Raw genomic sequence first — 23,758 nt, forward strand, 5'->3', positions numbered from 1 at the left:
GTGTGTGTGTGTGTGTGCGCGTGCGTGTCTGTGTGCGTCTGTGTTTGTGTAGCTGTGTGTGTGTGGGGAGTTTCCTGTGTGGGGGAGTTTCCTGTGTGGGGGAGTTTCCTGTGTGGGGGAGTTTCTTGTGTGGGGGAGTTTCCTGTGTGGGGGAGTTTCCTGTGTGGGGGAGTTTCCTGTGTGGAGGAGTTTCCTGTGTGGAGGAGTTTCCTGTGTGGGGGAGTTTCCTGTGTGGAGGAGTTTCCTGTGTGGGGGAGTTTCCTGTGTGGGGGAGTTTCCTGTGTGGAGGAGTTTCCTGTGTGGGGGAGTTTCCTGTGTGGGGGAGTTTCCTGTGTGGAGGAGTCTCCTGTGTGGGGGAGTCTCCTGTGTGGGGGAGTTTCCTGTGTGGGTGGGTCTCCTGTGTGGGGGGGTCTCCTATGTGGGGGAGTTTCCTCTCTCTCTCTGTGTCTGCTGTTTCAGGGAGAGGTCTGTGAACGTGTCTGTTGTTGTTTCAGGGAGAGGTCTGTGAACGTGTCTGTTGTTGTTTCAGGGAGAGGTCTGTGAACGTGTCTGTTGTTGTTTCAGGGAGAGGTCTGTGAACGTGTCTGTTGTTGTTTCAGGGAGAGGTCTGTGAACGTGTCTGTTGTTGTTTCAGGGGAGAGGTCTGTGAACGTGTCTGTTGTTGTTTCAGGGAGAGGTCTGTGAACGTGTCTGTTGTTGTTTCAGGGAGAGGTCTGTGAACGTGTCTGTTGTTGTTTCAGGGAGAGGTCTGTGAACGTGTCTGTTGTTGTTTCAGGGAGAGGTCTGTGAACGTGTCTGTTGTTGTTTCAGGGAGAGGTCTGTGAACGTGTCTGTTGTTGTTTCAGGGAGAGGTCTGTGAACGTGTCTGTTGTTGTTTCAGGGAGAGGTCTGTGAACGTGTCTGTTGTTGTTTCAGGGAGAGGTCTGTGAACGTGTCTGTTGTTGTTTCAGGGAGAGGTCTGTGAACGTGTCTGTTGTTGTTTCAGGGAGAGTTCTGTGAACGTGTCTGTTGTTGTTTCAGGGAGAGGTCTGTGAACGTGTCTGTTGTTGTTTCAGGGAGAGGTCTGTGAACGTGTCTGTTGCTGTTTCAGGGAGAGGTCTGTGAACGTGTCTGTTGTTGTTTCAGGGAGAGGTCTGTGAACGTGTCTGTTGTTGTTTCAGGGAGAGGTCTGTGAACGTGTCTGTTGTTGTTTCAGGGAGAGGTCTGTGAACGTGTCTGTTGTTGTTTCAGGGAGAGGTCTGTGAACGTGTCTGTTGTTGTTTCAGGGGAGAGGTCTGTGAACGTGTCTGTTGTTGTTTCAGGGAGAGGTCTGTGAACGTGTCGGAGCCAGAGACCCTCCAGTTGACTGTCAGTAACCTGAAGCCAGAGGAGACCTACTCCTTCAGAGTGGTGGCCTACAACGACAACGGCCCTGGGGAGAGATCCGAGACACTCAAACTCACCACGCCGCCAGAGTGTAAGTAAACACACACACACGCACACACGCACGCACACACACACACACACACACACACACACACACACACACACACACACACACACACACACACCTTACTGTATAGGTACAGTGTAAGTACTGTACTCTAGTTGCATGTTTATCTGTTTTTTTTAAATCAGGCCTAAAGACATTATTAGGTATGGGTAATTGGTAAAACCATTAGCATTACATTGACAACAAGTCAATGACCTGGTGTTATAATGCTGTGTAGTCATTTCTAATGATGTTTAAAGCCTTACAGCGACGGAGCTTAGACTGTAATGGGTTAAAGCCTTACAGCGACGGAGCTTAGACTGTAATGGGTTAAAGCCTTACAGCGACGGAGCTTAGACTGTAATGGGTTAAAGCCTTACAGCGACGGAGCTTAGACTGTAATGGGTTAAAGCCTTACAGCGACAGAGCTTAGACTGTAATGGGTTAAAGCCTTACAGCGACGGAGCTTAGACTGTAATGGGTTAAAGCCTTACAGCGACGGAGCTTAGACTGTAATGGGTTAAAGCCTTACAGCGACGGAGCTTAGACTGTAATGGGTTAAAGCCTTACAGCGACGGAGCTTAGACTGTAATGGGTTAAAACCTTACAGCGACGGAGCTTAGACTGTAATGGGTTAAAGCCTTACAGCGACGGAGCTTAGACTGTAATGGGTTAAAGCCTTACAGCGACGGAGGATTGGAGTGATGCCTTGGAGGCACCTCAATTTAGTGGAAAAGGAATTATGTTTAACTCTCCTGTTCTCCATGTATCTGTGTGTGTGTGTGTGTGTGTGTGTGTGTGTGTGTGTGTGTGTGTGTGTGTGTGTGTGTGTGTGTGTGTGTGTGTGTGTGTGTGTGTGTGTGTGCGTGCGTGTGTGCGTGTGTGTGTGATCTATGATTTGTGTGTGAATCTGTGTGTCTGATGTATGTCTCGTTCTGATCCAATCATGTCTGTGTGTGTGTGTGTGTGTGTGTGTGTGTGTGTGTGTGTGTGTGTGTGTGTTTCTGATCCGTTCATGTGTTCCTGTCCCAGCAGTGCAGGTCCCCGGGCCGGTGGAGAACCTCCAGGTAGAGTCCATCTCCCCCACCTCCATCCAGGCCTCCTGGGACGCCCCGGTCTACGCCAACGGGCCCCTGCTGGGGTACAGACTGCTCTGGACCGAGACACCCTCTGGCAAGGAACAGGTACATGTTTCTCACGGTCCAATCTGACACAGATAGAAGAGCTAACTATAGCTCTGGGTTATATGAGTTCACCTGAAAATGGCACAGGGCCAGTACTAAGTTCTCTCCATTTTCTCTGAAAGTAATTAGCATAATTAAAGCTTGGTAGTTTGAGCTTTTCTTGCCATGATAATGACTTGGTCTTTCACCAAATAGGGCTCTCTTTTGTATACCATCACTACCTTTTCACAACACATCTGATTGGCTTAAATGGATTAAGAAGGAAAGAAATTCCACAAATGTACTTTTAACAAGGCACACCTGTTAATTGAATTCCAGGTGAATGCATTTCCTCATGAAGCTGGTTGAGAGAATGCCAAGAATGTGCAAAGCTGTCATCAAGGCAAAGGGTGGCTACTTTGAAGAATCTCAAATATATTTGTATTTGTTTAACACTTTTTTGGTTACTACATGATTCCAAATGTGTTATTTCATAGTGTTGATGTCTTCACTATTATTCTACAATGTAGAAAATAGTAAAAATGAAGAAAAACCCTGGAATGAGTAGATGTGTCCAAACTTTTGACTCGTACTGTATATATAGAAGTATATAATATACCACCCCATTACAGTACATATAGTATATATAGATGTATATAATATACCACTCATTACAGTACATATAGTATATATAGAAGCATATAATATAACACCTCATTACAGTACATATAGTATATATAGATGTATATAATATACCACTCATTACAGTACATATAGTATATATAGAAGTATATAATATAACACCTCATTACAGTACATATAGTATATATAGATGTATATAATATACCACTCATTACAGTACATATAGTATATATAGAAGTATATAATAGTATAGTATTCTACAAACATCTCTGAAACTGGAAACACTTATCTCCCTCACTAGCTTTAAGCATCAACTGTCAGAGCAGCTCACAGATTACTGCACCTGTACATAGCCCACCTATAATTTAGCACAAACAACTACCTCTTTCCCTACTGTATTTAATTAATTTATTTATTTTGCTCCTTTGCACCCCATTATTTTTATTTCTACTTTGAACATTCTTCCACTGCAAATCAACATTCCAGTGTTTTACTTGCTATATTGTATTTACTTCTCCACCATGGCCTTTTTTTGCCTTTACCTCCCTTATCTCACCTCATTTGCTCACATCGTAAATAGACTTGTTTATACTGTATTATTAACTGTATATTTGTTTTACTCCATGAGTAACTTTGTGTCGTTGTATGTGTCGAACTGCGTTGCTTTATCTTGGCCGGGTGGCAATTGTAAATGAGAACTTGTTCTCAACTTGCCTACCTGGTTAAATAAAGGTGAATATATATATATAATATAACACCCCATTAAAGTATATATAGATGTATATAATATACCACCCCATTACAGTACATATAGTATATATAGAAGTATATAATATACCAATCCATTACAGTACATATAGTATATATAGAAGTATATAATATAACAATCCATTACAGTACATATAGTATACATAGAAGTATATAATATACCACCCCATTACAGTACATATAGTATATATAGAAGTATATAATATACCACCCCATTACAGTACATATAGTATATATAGAAGTATATAATATAACACCCCATTACAGTACATATAGTATATATAGAAGTATATAATATACCAATCCATTACAGTACATATAGTATATATAGAAGTATATAATATACCACCTCATTACAGTACATATAGTATATATAGAAGCATATAATATAACACCTCATTACAGTACATATGGTATATATAGAAGTATATAATATACCAATCCATTACAGTACATATAGTATATATAGAAGTATATAATATACCAATCCATTACAGTACATATAGTATATATAGAAGTATATAATATACCAATCCATTACAGTACATATAGTATATATAGAAGTATATAATATACCGCCCCATTACAGTACATATATTATATATAGAAGTACATAATATACCACTCCATTACAGTACATATAGTATATATAGAAGTATATAATATAACACCCCATTACAGTATATATAGAGGTATGTATTATACCATCCCATTACAGTACCAATAGTATATATAGAAGTATATATTAAATCCCCCCATTACAGTATATATAGTATATATAGAAGTATATAATATACCAATCCATTACAGTACATATAGTATATATAGAAGAATATATTAAATCCCCCCATTACAGTATATATAGTATATATAGAAGTATATAATATACCAATCCATTACAGTACATATAGTATATATAGAAGTATATAATATAACACCTCATTACAGTACATATAGTATATATAGAAGTATATAATATAACACCTCATTACAGTACATATAGTATATATAGAAGTATATAATATACCACCCCATCACAGTACATATAGTATATATATAGAAGTATATAATATAACACCTCATTACAGTACATATAGTATATATAGAAGTATATAATATACCACCTCATTACAGTACATATAGTATATATAGAAGTATATAATATACCACCCCATTACAGTACATATAGTATATATAGAAGTATATAATATACCACCCCATCACAGTACATATAGTATATATAGAAGTATATAATATACCACCCCATCACAGTACATATAGTATATATAGTATATATAGAAGTATATAATATACCACAGTACATAATGTATTTACACCTTCTGCCACGTGCAAATGAAGATGTTGATCGTACTGTAGTTGTTTAGAATTCTATTTCATGTCTTCCTGGAAGGCACTATGCCGTATGCAAACACACACACACACACACACACACACACACCCCCTCCCTCCCTCCCTCCCTCCCTCCCTCCCTCCCTCCCTCCCTCCCTCCCTCCCTCCCTCCCTCCCTCCCTCCCTCCCTCCCTCCCTCCCTCCCTTGTCCCCTCCTCCTCTCCCTCCCACTCGCCTCTCCCCCTCCTGCTCTCCCCCTCTCTCTCCCTCCCTTTCTCCCCAACCCCCCCCCTCCTCCCTCCCACTCCATCTCCCCCTTCCTCCAACCTCCTCCCTTCTACTCCATCTCCCTCCCTTCCTCCAACCTCCTCCCTCCTCCCTCCCACTCCATCTCCCTCCCTTCCTCCAACCTCCTCCCTCCTCCCTCCCACTCCATCTCCCTCCCTTTCTCCCCATCCCCCTCCCTCTTCCCCTCCTGCTCTCCCCTTCCTCCACCCTCTCCCTCCCCGTACCCCTCCCTCTTCCCCTCCTGCTCTCCCCTTCCCCCACCCTCTCCCTCCCCCCCTCCCTCCCTCTTCCCCTCCTGCTCTCCCCTCACTTTCTCCCCTTCCTCAACCCCACCCCTCCCTCTTCCCCACCCCCGTCCCCCTCCCTCGTCCCCACCTCCGTCCCCCTCCCAATAATAGACTATCAACACCACCAATAGGTTCATCCCCTTGCGTAAAGCCTTTGAATACAGTAGTAGTCCAATTAGCAAAATGGCACTGTATTTGTTTAGCTGTACATAATTATATTTAATTTCTTCCTGGAAGGGACTATGCAAACACACACACACACACACACACACACACACACACACACACTCTTCCTTCCTTTGAGATCCTTCCTTGTGAATCATGATTTCCCTCCATTTATCCCAGGTTGTGGTGTGGGTCTGGCTGGCTGACTCAGTCAATCCCTGACCTGCAGATGTTGTCGCAGTGGGAGAAGGGACAAGAGGTTGTTGTTACCTACACAGAGACACAAACACCGTGTGTGGTCTAGCACGTAGCAGTCCAGACCAGGCAGGAATGATTTACAGTTACCTCCAAAAGTATTGGCACCCTTGTTAATTTGAAATACTGTGGAAGTAATATGGCTAGAGGTTCATCTGCCTCACCTAAAGCCCCTTCTGGTGGGAAGCTGCTATAGACCACCAAGGGTTAACAGTCAGTATCTGGATAATATGTATGAAATGCTTGATAATGAATGTGATATCAACAGAGAGGTATATTTCCTGGGTGATTTTAAATATTGACTGGCTTTCATCAAGCTGCCCACTCAAGAAAAAGCCTCAATCTGTAACCAGTGTCTGCAACCTGGTTCAGGTTATCAGTCAACCTACCAAGGTAGTTACAAACAGCACAGGAATTAAATCATCATCAAGTATTGATCACATCTGTACTAATGCTGCAGACATTTGCTTAAGAGTGGTATCCAAATCCATCTGATGTAGTGATCACTATATACTGTATATAGCCGTGCTTCTACACCTGCATTGCTTGCTGTTTGGGTTTTTTTAGGCTGGGGGTTTCTGTACAGCACTTTGAAACATCAGCTGATTTAAGAAGGGCTTTATAAATATATTTGATTTGATAAATATGATCAGTAGCCATATCTAGGGAAAAGAAAACAAAGTTCCAAAGGCTGGGCCTAATGTAGTGTATAAGAGGTCATACAAGACGTTTTGTAGCGATTCTTATGTTGATGATGTCAAGAATATTTGTTGGTCCGTGGTGTGTAATGAGGAGCAACCAGACGCTGGACTTGGCACATTTATGAAACGACTTATTCCAGTTACTAATAAGCACCCATTAAGAAAATGACCTTTAAAACTGTTAAAAAAAAAAACTGTTAATTGATGAGGAATTGAAAAAAATGTTATGGTTGAGAGGGATGAGGCAAAATAAATGTCCAATAAAACACAAGCACAAGCACAACCAGGCAAATTGAGAAATCATGTGACTAAACTGATGTGACGCTGGTCGTTGGAATGAGTTGAGGACCAAAGCGCAGCGTGGTAAATGTTCATCATTATATTTATTAAACAGAGAGCACTGAACAAAATAACAAAGGAGAAATGGAAAAAGTTCTGAAAGGTGACAGACACATAACAGAAAAGAATCACCCACGAAACACAAGGTGGGAAAAGAACGACACCTGCCTCTGATTGATCCACACCAGGCTTAACACAAAACACAACATAGAAAAAAGAACATAGACTGCCCACCCCAACTCACGCCCTGACCATACTAAAACAACCAGACTACCCACCCCAACTCACGCCCTGACCATACTAAAACAACCAGACTACCCACCCCAACTCACGCCCTGACCATACTAAAACAAACATAGACTACCCACCCCAACTCACGCCCTGACCATACTAAAACAAACATAGACTACCCACCCCAACTCACGCCCTGACCATACTAAAACAACCAGACTACCCACCCCAACTCACGCCCTGACCATACTAAAACAACCAGACTACCCACCCCAACTCACGCCCTGACCATACTAAAACAACCATAGACTACCCACCCCAACTCACGCCCTGACCATACTAAAACAACCAGACTACCCACCCCAACTCACGCCCTGACCATACTAAAACAACCAGACTACCCACCCCAACTCACGCCCTGACCATACTAAAACAACCAGACTACCCACCCCAACTCACGCCCTGACCATACTAAAACAACCATAGACTACCCACCCCAACTCACGCCCTGACCATACTAAAACAACCAGACTACCCACCCCAACTCACGCCCTGACCATACTAAAACAACCAGACTACCCACCCCAACTCACGCCCTGACCATACTAAAACAACCAGACTACCCACCCCAACTCACGCCCTGACCATACTAAAACAACCAGACTACCCACCCCAACTCACGCCCTGACCATACTAAAACAAACATAGACTACCCACACCAACTCACGCCCTGACCATACTAAAACAAACAGACTACCCACCCCAACTCACACCCTGACCATACTAAAACAAACAGACTACCCACCCCAACTCACGCCCTGACCATACTAAAACAAACAGACTACCCACCCCAACTCACGCCCTGACCATACTAAAACAACCAGACTACCCACCCCAACTCACGCCCTGACCATACTAAAACAACCAGACTACCCACCCCAACTCACGCCCTGACCATACTAAAACAAACAGACTACCCACCCCAACTCACGCCCTGACCATACTAAAACAACCAGACTACCCACCCCAACTCACGCCCTGACCATACTAAAACAAACAGACTACCCACCCCAACTCACGCCCTGACCATACTAAAACAACCAGACTACCCACCCCAACTCACGCCCTGACCATACTAAAACAAACAGACTACCCACCCCAACTCACGCCCTGACCATACTAAAACAAACATAGACTACCCACCCCAACTCACGCCCTGACCATACTAAAACAACCAGACTACCCACCCCAACTCACGCCCTGACCATACTAAAACAAACAGACTACCCACCCCAACTCACGCCCTGACCATACTAAAACAAACATAGACTACCCACCCCAACTCACGCCCTGACCATACTAAAACAACCAGACTACCCACCCCAACTCACGCCCTGACCATACTAAAACAAACATAGACTGCCCACCCCAACTCACCCCCTGATCATACTAAAACACACATAGACTGCCCACCCCAACTCACGCCCTGACCATACTAAAACACACACAGACTGCCCACCCAACTCACCCCCTGATCATACTAAAACAAACATAGACTGCCCACCCCAACTCACGCCCTGACCATACTAAAACAAACATAGACTGCCCACCCCAACTCACGCCCTGACCATACTAAAACACACATAGACTGCCCACCCCAACTCACGCCCTGACCATACTAAAACACACACAGACTGCCCACCCAACTCACCCCCTGATCATACTAAAACACACATAGACTGCCCACCCCAACTCACGCCCTGACCATACTAAAACACACACAGACTGCCCACCCAACTCACCCCCTGATCATACTAAAACAAACATAGACTGCCCACCCCAACTCACCCCCTGATCATACTAAAACAAACATAGACTGCCCACCCCAACTCACGCCCTGACCATACTAAAACAAACATAGACTGCCCACCCCAACTCACGCCCTGACCATACTAAAACAAACATAGACTACCCACCCCAACTCACGCCCTGACCATACTAAAACAAACATAGACTACCCACCATACTAAAAGAAACATAGACTACCCACCCAACTCACGCCCTGACCATACTAAAACAAACATAGACCACCCACCCCAACTCACGCCCTGACCATACTAAAACAAACATAGACTACCCACCCCAACTCACGCCCTGACCATACTAAAACAAACATAGACTACCCACCCCAACTCACGCCCTGACCATACTAAAACAAACAGACTACCCACCCCAACTCACGCCCTGACCATACTAAAACAAACAGACCACCCACCCCAACTCACGCCCTGACCATACTAAAACAAACATAGACTACCCACCCAACTCACGCCCTGACCATACTAAAACTAACATAGACAACCCACCCAACTCACGCCCTGACCATACTAAAACAAACATAGACTACCCACCCCAACTCACGCCCTGACCATACTAAAACAAACATAGACTACCCACCCCAACTCACGCCCTGACCATACTAAAACAAACATAGACTACCCACCCCAACTCACGCCCTGACCATACTAAAACAAACATAGACTACCCACCCCAACTCACGCCCTGACCATACTAAAACAACCAGACTACCCACCCCAACTCACGCCCTGACCATACTAAAACAAACATAGACTGCCCACCCCAACTCACCCCCTGACCATACTAAAACAAACATAGACTACCCACCCCAACTCACGCCCTGACCATACTAAAACAAACATAGACTACCCACCCCAACTCACGCCCTGACCATACTAAAACAACCAGACTACCCACCCCAACTCACGCCCTGACCATACTAAAACAAACAGACTACCCACCCCAACTCACGCCCTGACCATACTAAAACAAACATAGACTACCCACCCCAACTCACGCCCTGACCATACTAAAACAACCAGACTACCCACCCCAACTCACGCCCTGACCATACTAAAACAAACATAGACTGCCCACCCCAACTCACCCCCTGATCATACTAAAACACACATAGACTGCCCACCCCAACTCACGCCCTGACCATACTAAAACACACACAGACTGCCCACCCAACTCACCCCCTGATCATACTAAAACAAACATAGACTGCCCACCCCAACTCACGCCCTGACCATACTAAAACAAACATAGACTGCCCACCCCAACTCACGCCCTGACCATACTAAAACACACATAGACTGCCCACCCCAACTCACGCCCTGACCATACTAAAACACACACAGACTGCCCACCCAACTCACCCCCTGATCATACTAAAACACACATAGACTGCCCACCCCAACTCACGCCCTGACCATACTAAAACACACACAGACTGCCCACCCAACTCACCCCCTGATCATACTAAAACAAACATAGACTGCCCACCCCAACTCACCCCCTGATCATACTAAAACAAACATAGACTGCCCACCCCAACTCACGCCCTGACCATACTAAAACAAACATAGACTGCCCACCCCAACTCACGCCCTGACCATACTAAAACAAACATAGACTACCCACCCCAACTCACGCCCTGACCATACTAAAACAAACATAGACTACCCACCATACTAAAAGAAACATAGACTACCCACCCAACTCACGCCCTGACCATACTAAAACAAACATAGACCACCCACCCCAACTCACGCCCTGACCATACTAAAACAAACATAGACTACCCACCCCAACTCACGCCCTGACCATACTAAAACAAACATAGACTACCCACCCCAACTCACGCCCTGACCATACTAAAACAAACAGACTACCCACCCCAACTCACGCCCTGACCATACTAAAACAAACAGACCACCCACCCCAACTCACGCCCTGACCATACTAAAACAAACATAGACTACCCACCCAACTCACGCCCTGACCATACTAAAACTAACATAGACAACCCACCCAACTCACGCCCTGACCATACTAAAACAAACATAGACTACCCACCCCAACTCACGCCCTGACCATACTAAAACAAACATAGACTACCCACCCCAACTCACGCCCTGACCATACTAAAACAAACATAGACTACCCACCCCAACTCACGCCCTGACCATACTAAAACAAACATAGACTACCCACCCCAACTCACGCCCTGACCATACTAAAACAACCAGACTACCCACCCCAACTCACGCCCTGACCATACTAAAACAAACATAGACTGCCCACCCCAACTCACCCCCTGACCATACTAAAACAAACATAGACTACCCACCCCAACTCACGCCCTGACCATACTAAAACAAACATAGACTACCCACCCCAACTCACGCCCTGACCATACTAAAACAACCAGACTACCCACCCCAACTCACGCCCTGACCATACTAAAACAAACAGACTACCCACCCCAACTCACGCCCTGACCATACTAAAACAAACATAGACTACCCACCCCAACTCACGCCCTGACCATACTAAAACAACCAGACTACCCACCCCAACTCACGCCCTGACCATACTAAAACAAACATAGACTGCCCACCCCAACTCACCCCCTGATCATACTAAAACACACATAGACTGCCCACCCCAACTCACGCCCTGACCATACTAAAACACACACAGACTGCCCACCCAACTCACCCCCTGATCATACTAAAACAAACATAGACTGCCCACCCCAACTCACGCCCTGACCATACTAAAACAAACATAGACTGCCCACCCCAACTCACGCCCTGACCATACTAAAACACACATAGACTGCCCACCCCAACTCACGCCCTGACCATACTAAAACACACACAGACTGCCCACCCAACTCACCCCCTGATCATACTAAAACACACATAGACTGCCCATCCCCAACTCACGCCCTGACCATACTAAAACACACACAGACTGCCCACCCAACTCACCCCCTGATCATACTAAAACAAACATAGACTGCCCACCCCAACTCACCCCCTGATCATACTAAAACAAACATAGACTGCCCACCCCAACTCACGCCCTGACCATACTAAAACAAACATAGACTGCCCACCCCAACTCACGCCCTGACCATACTAAAACAAACATAGACTACCCACCCCAACTCACGCCCTGACCATACTAAAACAAACATAGACTACCCACCATACTAAAAGAAACATAGACTACCCACCCCAACTCACGCCCTGACCATACTAAAACAAACATAGACCACCCACCCCAACTCACGCCCTGACCATACTAAAACAAACATAGACTACCCACCATACTAAAAGAAACATAGACTACCCACCCAACTCACGCCCTGACCATACTAAAACAAACATAGACCACCCACCCCAACTCACGCCCTGACCATACTAAAACAAACATAGACTACCCACCCCAACTCACGCCCTGACCATACTAAAACAAACATAGACTACCCACCCCAACTCACGCCCTGACCATACTAAAACAAACAGACTACCCACCCCAACTCACGCCCTGACCATACTAAAACAAACAGACCACCCACCCCAACTCACGCCCTGACCATACTAAAACAAACATAGACTACCCACCCAACTCACGCCCTGACCATACTAAAACTAACATAGACAACCCACCCAACTCACGCCCTGACCATACTAAACTAAAACAAACATAGACTACCCACCCCAACTCACGCCCTGACCATACTAAAACAAACATAGACTACCCACCCCAACTCACGCCCTGACCATACTAAAACAAACATAGACTACCCACCCCAACTCACGCCCTGACCATACTAAAACAAACATAGACTACCCACCCCAACTCACGCCCTGACCATACTAAAACAACCAGACTACCCACCCCAACTCACGCCCTGACCATACTAAAACAAACATAGACTGCCCACCCCAACTCACCCCCTGACCATACTAAAACAAACATAGACTACCCACCCCAACTCACGCCCTGACCATACTAAAACAAACATAGACTACCCACCCCAACTCACGCCCTGACCATACTAAAACAACCAGACTACCCACCCCAACTCACGCCCTGACCATACTAAAACAAACAGACTACCCACCCCAACTCACGCCCTGACCATACTAAAACAAACATAGACTACCCACCCCAACTCACGCCCTGACCATACTAAAACAACCAGACTACCCACCCCAACTCACGCCCTGACCATACTAAAACAAACATAGACTGCCCACCCCAACTCACCCCCTGATCATACTAAAACACACATAGACTGCCCACCCCAACTCACGCCCTGACCATACTAAAACACACATAGACTGCCCACCCCAACTCACGCCCTGACCATACTAAAACACACACAGACTGCCCACCCAACTCACCCCCTGATCATACTAAAACACACATAGACTGCCCATCCCCAACTCACGCCCTGACCATACTAAAACACACACAGACTGCCCACCCAACTCACCCCCTGATCATACTAAAACAAACATAGACTGCCCACCCCAACTCACCCCCTGATCATACTAAAACAAACATAGACTGCCCACCCCAACTCACGCCCTGACCATACTAAAACAAACATAGACTGCCCACCCCAACTCACGCCCTGACCATACTAAAACAAACATAGACTACCCACCCCAACTCACGCCCTGACCATACTAAAACAAACATAGACTACCCACCATACTAAAAGAAACATAGACTACCCACCCCAACTCACGCCCTGACCATACTAAAACAAACATAGACCACCCACCCCAACTCACGCCCTGACCATACTAAAACAAACATAGACTACCCACCCCAACTCACGCCCTGACCATACTAAAACAAACATAGACTACCCACCCCAACTCACGCCCTGACCATACTAAAACAAACAGACTACCCACCCCAACTCACGCCCTGACCATACTAAAACAAACAGACCACCCACCCCAACTCACGCCCTGACCATACTAAAACAAACATAGACTACCCACCCAACTCACGCCCTGACCATACTAAAACTAACATAGACAACCCACCCAACTCACGCCCTGACCATACTAAAACAAACATAGACTACCCACCCCAACTCACGCCCTGACCATACTAAAACAAACATAGACTACCCACCCCAACTCACGCCCTGACCATACTAAAACAAACATAGACTACCCACCCCAACTCACGCCCTGACCATACTAAAACAAACATAGACTACCCACCCCAACTCACGCCCTGACCATACTAAAACAAACATAGACTACCCACCCCAACTCACGCCCTGACCATACTAAAACAAACATAGACTACCCACCCAACTCACGCCCTGACCATACTAAAACTAACATAGACAACCCACCAACTCACTCCCTGACCATACTAAAACAAACAGACTACCCACCCCAACTCACGCCCTGACCATACTAAAACACACAGACTACCCACCCCAACTCACGCCCTGACCATACTAAAACAAACATAGACTACCCACACCAACTCACGCCCTGACCATACTAAAACAAACAGACTACCCACCCCAACTCACGCCCTGACCATACTAAAACAAACAGACTACCCACCCCAACTCACGCCCTGACCATACTAAAACAAACAGACTACCCACCCCAACTCACGCCCTGACCATACTAAAACAAACAGACTACCCACCCCAACTCACGCCCTGACCATACTAAAACAAACAGACCACCCGCCCCAACTCACGCCCTGACCATACTAAAACAAACAGACCACCCACCCCAACTCACGCCCTGACCATACTAAAACAAACAGACCACCCACCCCAACTCACGCCCTGACCATACTAAAACAAACAGACTACCCACCCCAACTCACGCCCTGACCATACTAAAACAAACATAGACTACCCACCCCAACTCACGCCCTGACCATACTAAAACAAACAGACCGCCCACCCCAACTCACGCCCTGACCATACTAAAACAAACATAGACTACCCACCCCAACTCACCCCCTGATCATACTAAAACAAACATAGACTACCCACACCAACTCACGCCCTGACCATACTAAAACAAACATAGACTACCCACCCCAACTCACGCCCTGACCATACTAAAACAAACATAGACTACCCACCCAACTCACGCCCTGACCATACTAAAACAAACATAGACTACCCACCCCAACTCACGCCCTGACCATACTAAAACAAACATAGACTACCCACACCAACTCACGCCCTGACCATACTAAAACAAACAGACTACCCACCCCAACTCACGCCCTGACCATACTAAAACAAACAGACTACCCACCCCAACTCACGCCCTGACCATACTAAAACAAACAGACTACCCACCCAACTCACGCCCTGACCATACTAAAACAAACATAGACTACCCACCCAACTCACGCCCTGACCATACTAAAACAAACATAGACTACCCACCCCAACTCACGCCCTGACCATACTAAAACAAACATAGACTACCCACCCAACTCACGCCCTGACCATACTAAAACAAACATAGACTACCCACCCCAACTCACGCCCTGACCATACTAAAACTAACATAGACAACCCACCCAACTCACTCCTTGACCATACTAAAACAAACATAGACTACCCACCCAACTCACGCCCTGACCATACTAAAACTAACATAGACAACCCACCCAACTCACGCCCTGACCATACTAAAACAAACATAGACTACCCACCCCAACTCACGCCCTGACCATACTAAAACAAACATAGACTACCCACCCCAACTCACGCCCTGACCATACTAAAACAAACAGACTACCCACCCCAACTCACGCCCTGACCATACTAAAACAAACAGACTACCCACCCCAACTCACGCCCTGACCATACTAAAACAAACAGACCACCCACCCCAACTCACGCCCTGACCATACTAAAACAAACAGACCACCCACCCCAACTCACGCCCTGACCATACTAAAACAAACAGACTACCCACCCCAACTCACGCCCTGACCATACTAAAACAAACAGACTACCCACCCCAACTCACGCCCTGACCATACTAAAACAAACAGACTACCCACCCCAACTCACGCCCTGACCATACTAAAACAAACATAGACTACCCACCCAACTCACGCCCTGACCATACTAAAACAAACATAGACTACCCACCCCAACTCACGCCCTGACCATACTAAAACAAACATAGACTACCCACCCAACTCACGCCCTGACCATACTAAAACAAACATAGACTACCCACCCCAACTCACGCCCTGACCATACTAAAACTAACATAGACAACCCACCCAACTCACTCCTTGACCATACTAAAACAAACATAGACTACCCACCCAACTCACGCCCTGACCATACTAAAACTAACATAGACAACCCACCCAACTCACGCCCTGACCATACTAAAACAAACATAGACTACCCACCCCAACTCACGCCCTGACCATACTAAAACAAACATAGACTACCCACCCCAACTCACGCCCTGACCATACTAAAACAAACAGACTACCCACCCCAACTCACGCCCTGACCATACTAAAACAAACAGACTACCCACCCCAACTCACGCCCTGACCATACTAAAACAAACAGACCACCCACCCCAACTCACGCCCTGACCATACTAAAACAAACAGACCACCCACCCCAACTCACGCCCTGACCATACTAAAACAAACAGACTACCCACCCCAACTCACGCCCTGACCATACTAAAACAAACAGACTACCCACCCCAACTCACGCCCTGACCATACTAAAACAAACAGACTACCCACCCCAACTCACGCCCTGACCATACTAAAACAAACAGACTACCCACCCCAACTCACCCCCTGATCATACTAAAACAAACAGACTACCCACCCCAACTCACGCCCTGACCATACTAAAACAAACACAGACTACCCACCCCAACTCACGCCCTGACCATACTAAAACAAACAGACTACCCACCCCAACTCACGCCCTGACCATACTAAAACAAACAGACTACCCACCCCAACTCACGCCCTGACCATACTAAAACAAACATAGACTACCCACCCCAACTCACGCCCTGACCATACTAAAACAACCATAGACTACCCACCCCAACTCACCCCCTGACCATACTAAAACAACCATAGACTACCCACCCCAACTCACGCCCTGACCATACTAAAACAAACAGACTACCCACCCCAACTCACGCCCTGACCATACTAAAACAAACATAGACTACCCACCCCAACTCACGCCCTGACCATACTAAAACAAACATAGACTACCCACCCCAACTCACCCCCTGATCATACTAAAACAAACAGACTACCCACCCCAACTCACGCCCTGACCATACTAAAACAAACAGACCACCCACCCCAACTCACGCCCTGACCATACTAAAAAAACCAGACTACCCACCCCAACTCACGCCCTGACCATACTAAAACAACCATAGACTACCCACCCCAACTCACGCCCTGACCATACTAAAACAACCAGACTACCCACCCCAACTCACGCCCTGACCATACTAAAACAACCAGACTACCCACCCCAACTCACGCCCTGACCATACTAAAACAACCAGACTACCCACCCCAACTCACGCCCTGACCATACTAAAACAACCAGACTACCCACCCCAACTCACGCCCTGACCATACTAAAACAACCAGACTACCCACCCCAACTCACGCCCTGACCATACTAAAACAAACATAGACTACCCACACCAACTCACGCCCTGACCATACTAAAACAAACAGACTACCCACCCCAACTCACGCCCTGACCATACTAAAACAAACAGACTACCCACCCCAACTCACGCCCTGACCATACTAAAACAAACAGACTACCCACCCCAACTCACGCCCTGACCATACTAAAACAACCAGACTACCCACCCCAACTCACGCCCTGACCATACTAAAACAACCAGACTACCCACCCCAACTCACGCCCTGACCATACTAAAACAAACAGACTACCCACCCCAACTCACGCCCTGACCATACTAAAACAACCAGACTACCCACCCCAACTCACGCCCTGACCATACTAAAACAAACAGACTACCCACCCCAACTCACGCCCTGACCATACTAAAACAACCAGACTACCCACCCCAACTCACGCCCTGACCATACTAAAACAAACAGACTACCCACCCCAACTCACGCCCTGACCATACTAAAACAAACATAGACTACCCACCCCAACTCACGCCCTGACCATACTAAAACAACCAGACTACCCACCCCAACTCACGCCCTGACCATACTAAAACAAACAGACTACCCACCCCAACTCACGCCCTGACCATACTAAAACAAACATAGACTACCCACCCCAACTCACGCCCTGACCATACTAAAACAACCAGACTACCCACCCCAACTCACGCCCTGACCATACTAAAACAAACATAGACTGCCCACCCCAACTCACCCCCTGATCATACTAAAACACACATAGACTGCCCACCCCAACTCACGCCCTGACCATACTAAAACACACACAGACTGCCCACCCAACTCACCCCCTGATCATACTAAAACAAACATAGACTGCCCACCCCAACTCACGCCCTGACCATACTAAAACAAACATAGACTGCCCACCCCAACTCACGCCCTGACCATACTAAAACACACATAGACTGCCCACCCCAACTCACGCCCTGACCATACTAAAACACACACAGACTGCCCACCCAACTCACCCCCTGATCATACTAAAACACACATAGACTGCCCACCCCAACTCACGCCCTGACCATACTAAAACACACACAGACTGCCCACCCAACTAACCCCCTGATCATACTAAAACAAACATAGACTGCCCACCCCAACTCACGCCCTGACCATACTAAAACAAACATAGACTACCCACCCCAACTCACGCCCTGACCATACTAAAACAAACATAGACTACCCACCATACTAAAAGAAACATAGACTACCCACCCAACTCACGCCCTGACCATACTAAAACAAACATAGACCACCCACCCCAACTCACGCCCTGACCATACTAAAACAAACATAGACTACCCACCCCAACTCACGCCCTGACCATACTAAAACAAACATAGACTACCCACCCCAACTCACGCCCTGACCATACTAAAACAAACAGACTACCCACCCCAACTCACGCCCTGACCATACTAAAACAAACAGACCACCCACCCCAACTCACGCCCTGACCATACTAAAACAAACATACACTACCCACCCAACTCACGCCCTGACCATACTAAAACTAACATAGACAACCCACCCAACTCACGCCCTGACCATACTAAAACAAACATAGACTACCCACCCCAACTCACGCCCTGACCATACTAAAACAAACATAGACTACCCACCCCAACTCACGCCCTGACCATACTAAAACAAACATAGACTACCCACCCCAACTCACGCCCTGACCATACTAAAACAAACATAGACTACCCACCCCAACTCACGCCCTGACCATACTAAAACAACCAGACTACCCACCCAAACTCACGCCCTGACCATACTAAAACAAACATAGACTGCCCACCCCAACTCACCCCCTGACCATACTAAAACAAACATAGACTACCCACCCCAACTCACGCCCTGACCATACTAAAACAAACATAGACTACCCACCCCAACTCACGCCCTGACCATACTAAAACAACCAGACTACCCACCCCAACTCACGCCCTGACCATACTAAAACAAACAGACTACCCACCCCAACTCACGCCCTGACCATACTAAAACAAACATAGACTACCCACCCCAACTCACCCCCTGACCATACTAAAACAACCAGACTACCCACCCCAACTCACGCCCTGACCATACTAAAACAAACATAGACTACCCACCCCAACTCACCCCCTGACCATACTAAAACAACCAGACTACCCACCCCAACTCACGCCCTGACCATACTAAAACAAACATAGACTGCCCACCCCAACTCACCCCCTGATCATACTAAAACACACATAGACTGCCCACCCCAACTCACGCCCTGACCATACTAAAACACACACAGACTGCCCACCCAACTCACCCCCTGATCATACTAAAACAAACATAGACTGCCCACCCCAACTCACGCCCTGACCATACTAAAACAAACATAGACTGCCCACCCCAACTCACGCCCTGACCATACTAAAACACACATAGACTGCCCACCCCAACTCACGCCCTGACCATACTAAAACACACACAGACTGCCCACCCAACTCACCCCCTGATCATACTAAAACACACATAGACTGCCCACCCCAACTCACGCCCTGACCATACTAAAACACACACAGACTGCCCACCCAACTCACCCCCTGATCATACTAAAACAAACATAGACTGCCCACCCCAACTCACCCCCTGATCATACTAAAACAAACATAGACTGCCCACCCCAACTCACGCCCTGACCATACTAAAACAAACATAGACTGCCCACCCCAACTCACGCCCTGACCATACTAAAACAAACATAGACTACCCACCCCAACTCACGCCCTGACCATACTAAAACAAACATAGACTACCCACCCAACTCACGCCCTGACCATACTAAAACAAACATAGACCACCCACCCCAACTCACGCCCTGACCATACTAAAACAAACATAGACTACCCACCCCAACTCACGCCCTGACCATACTAAAACAAACATAGACTACCCACCCCAACTCACGCCCTGACCATACTAAAACAAACAGACTACCCACCCCAACTCACGCCCTGACCATACTAAAACAAACAGACCACCCACCCCAACTCACGCCCTGACCATACTAAAACAAACATAGACTACCCACCCAACTCACGCCCTGACCATACTAAAACTAACATAGACAACCCACCCAACTCACGCCCTGACCATACTAAAACAAACATAGACTACCCACCCCAACTCACGCCCTGACCATACTAAAACAAACATAGACTACCCACCCCAACTCACGCCCTGACCATACTAAAACAAACATAGACTACCCACCCCAACTCACGCCCTGACCATACTAAAACAAACATAGACTACCCACCCCAACTCACGCCCTGACCATACTAAAACAAACATAGACTACCCACCCCCACTCACGCCCTGACCATACTAAAACAAACATAGACTACCCACCCAACTCACGCCCTGACCATACTAAAACTAACATAGACAACCCACCCAACTCACTCCCTGACCATACTAAAACAAACAGACTACCCACCCCAACTCACGCCCTGACCATACTAAAACACACAGACTACCCACCCCAACTCACGCCCTGACCATACTAAAACAAACATAGACTACCCACACCAACTCACGCCCTGACCATACTAAAACAAACAGACTACCCACCCCAACTCACGCCCTGACCATACTAAAACAAACAGACTACCCACCCCAACTCACGCCCTGACCATACTAAAACAAACAGACTACCCACCCCAACTCACGCCCTGACCATACTAAAACAAACAGACTACCCACCCCAACTCACGCCCTGACCATACTAAAACAAACAGACCACCCACCCCAACTCACGCCCTGACCATACTAAAACAAACAGACCACCCACCCCAACTCACGCCCTGACCATACTAAAACAAACAGACCACCCACCCCAACTCACGCCCTGACCATACTAAAACAAACATAGACTACCCACCCCAACTCACGCCTTGACCATACTAAAACAAACAGACCGCCCACCCCAACTCACGCCCTGACCATACTAAAACAAACAGACTACCCACCCCAACTCACGCCCTGACCATACTAAAACAAACAGACTACCCACCCCAACTCACGCCCTGACCATACTAAAACAAACAGACTACCCACCCCAACTCACGCCCTGACCATACTAAAACAAACAGACCACCCACCCCAACTCACGCCCTGACCATACTAAAACAAACAGACCACCCACCCCAACTCACGCCCTGACCATACTAAAACAAACAGACCACCCACCCCAACTCACGCCCTGACCATACTAAAACAAACATAGACTACCCACCCCAACTCACGCCTTGACCATACTAAAACAAACTGACCGCCCACCCCAACTCACGCCCTGACCATACTAAAACAAACATAGACTACCCACCCCAACTCACCCCCTGATCATACTAAAACAAACATAGACTACCCACACCAACTCACGCCCTGACCATACTAAAACAAACATAGACTACCCACCCCAACTCACGCCCTGACCATACTAAAACAAACATAGACTACCCACCCAACTCACGCCCTGACCATACTAAAACAAACATAGACTACCCACCCCAACTCACGCCCTGACCATACTAAAACAAACATAGACTACCCACCCAACTCACGCCCTGACCATACTAAAACAAACATAGACTACCCACCCCAACTCACGCCCTGACCATACTAAAACTAACATAGACAACCCACCCAACTCACTCCTTGACCATACTAAAACAAACATAGACTACCCACCCAACTCACGCCCTGACCATACTAAAACTAACATAGACAACCCACCCAACTCACGCCCTGACCATACTAAAACAAACATAGACTACCCACCCCAACTCACGCCCTGACCATACTAAAACAAACATAGACTACCCACCCCAACTCACGCCCTGACCATACTAAAACAAACATAGACTACCCACCCAACTCACGCCCTGACCATACTAAAACAAACATAGACTACCCACCCCAACTCACGCCCTGACCATACTAAAACAAACATAGACTACCCACCCAACTCACGCCCTGACCATACTAAAACAAACATAGACTACCCACCCCAACTCACGCCCTGACCATACTAAAACTAACATAGACAACCCACCCAACTCACTCCTTGACCATACTAAAACAAACATAGACTACCCACCCAACTCACGCCCTGACCATACTAAAACTAACATAGACAACCCACCCAACTCACGCCCTGACCATACTAAAACAAACATAGACTACCCACCCCAACTCACGCCCTGACCATACTAAAACAAACATAGACTACCCACCCCAACTCACGCCCTGACCATACTAAAACAAACAGACTACCCACCCCAACTCACGCCCTGACCATACTAAAACAAACAGACTACCCACCCCAACTCACGCCCTGACCATACTAAAACAAACAGACCACCCACCCCAACTCACGCCCTGACCATACTAAAACAAACAGACCACCCA

The 23,758-nt window shown here is 46.8% G+C and overlaps 1 protein-coding gene across 1 annotated transcript in view; it reads left to right on the forward strand.

Annotated features, from left to right (window-relative positions):
* Window positions 1–23,758, forward strand: part of dcc (DCC netrin 1 receptor) — a 600,603-nt gene that overhangs the window by 374,823 nt on the left and 202,022 nt on the right. Inside the window, exons 9-10 of the mRNA XM_036936778.1 lie at window positions 1,302–1,456; window positions 2,507–2,655. Of these exons, the coding sequence (XP_036792673.1) occupies window positions 1,302–1,456; window positions 2,507–2,655 (304 nt within the window). The remainder of the gene's footprint in view (window positions 1–1,301; window positions 1,457–2,506; window positions 2,656–23,758) is intronic.

Source organism: Oncorhynchus mykiss, chromosome 12 (genome assembly GCF_013265735.2).
Source record: "Oncorhynchus mykiss isolate Arlee chromosome 12, USDA_OmykA_1.1, whole genome shotgun sequence".
Taxonomy (NCBI): domain Eukaryota; kingdom Metazoa; phylum Chordata; class Actinopteri; order Salmoniformes; family Salmonidae; genus Oncorhynchus; species Oncorhynchus mykiss.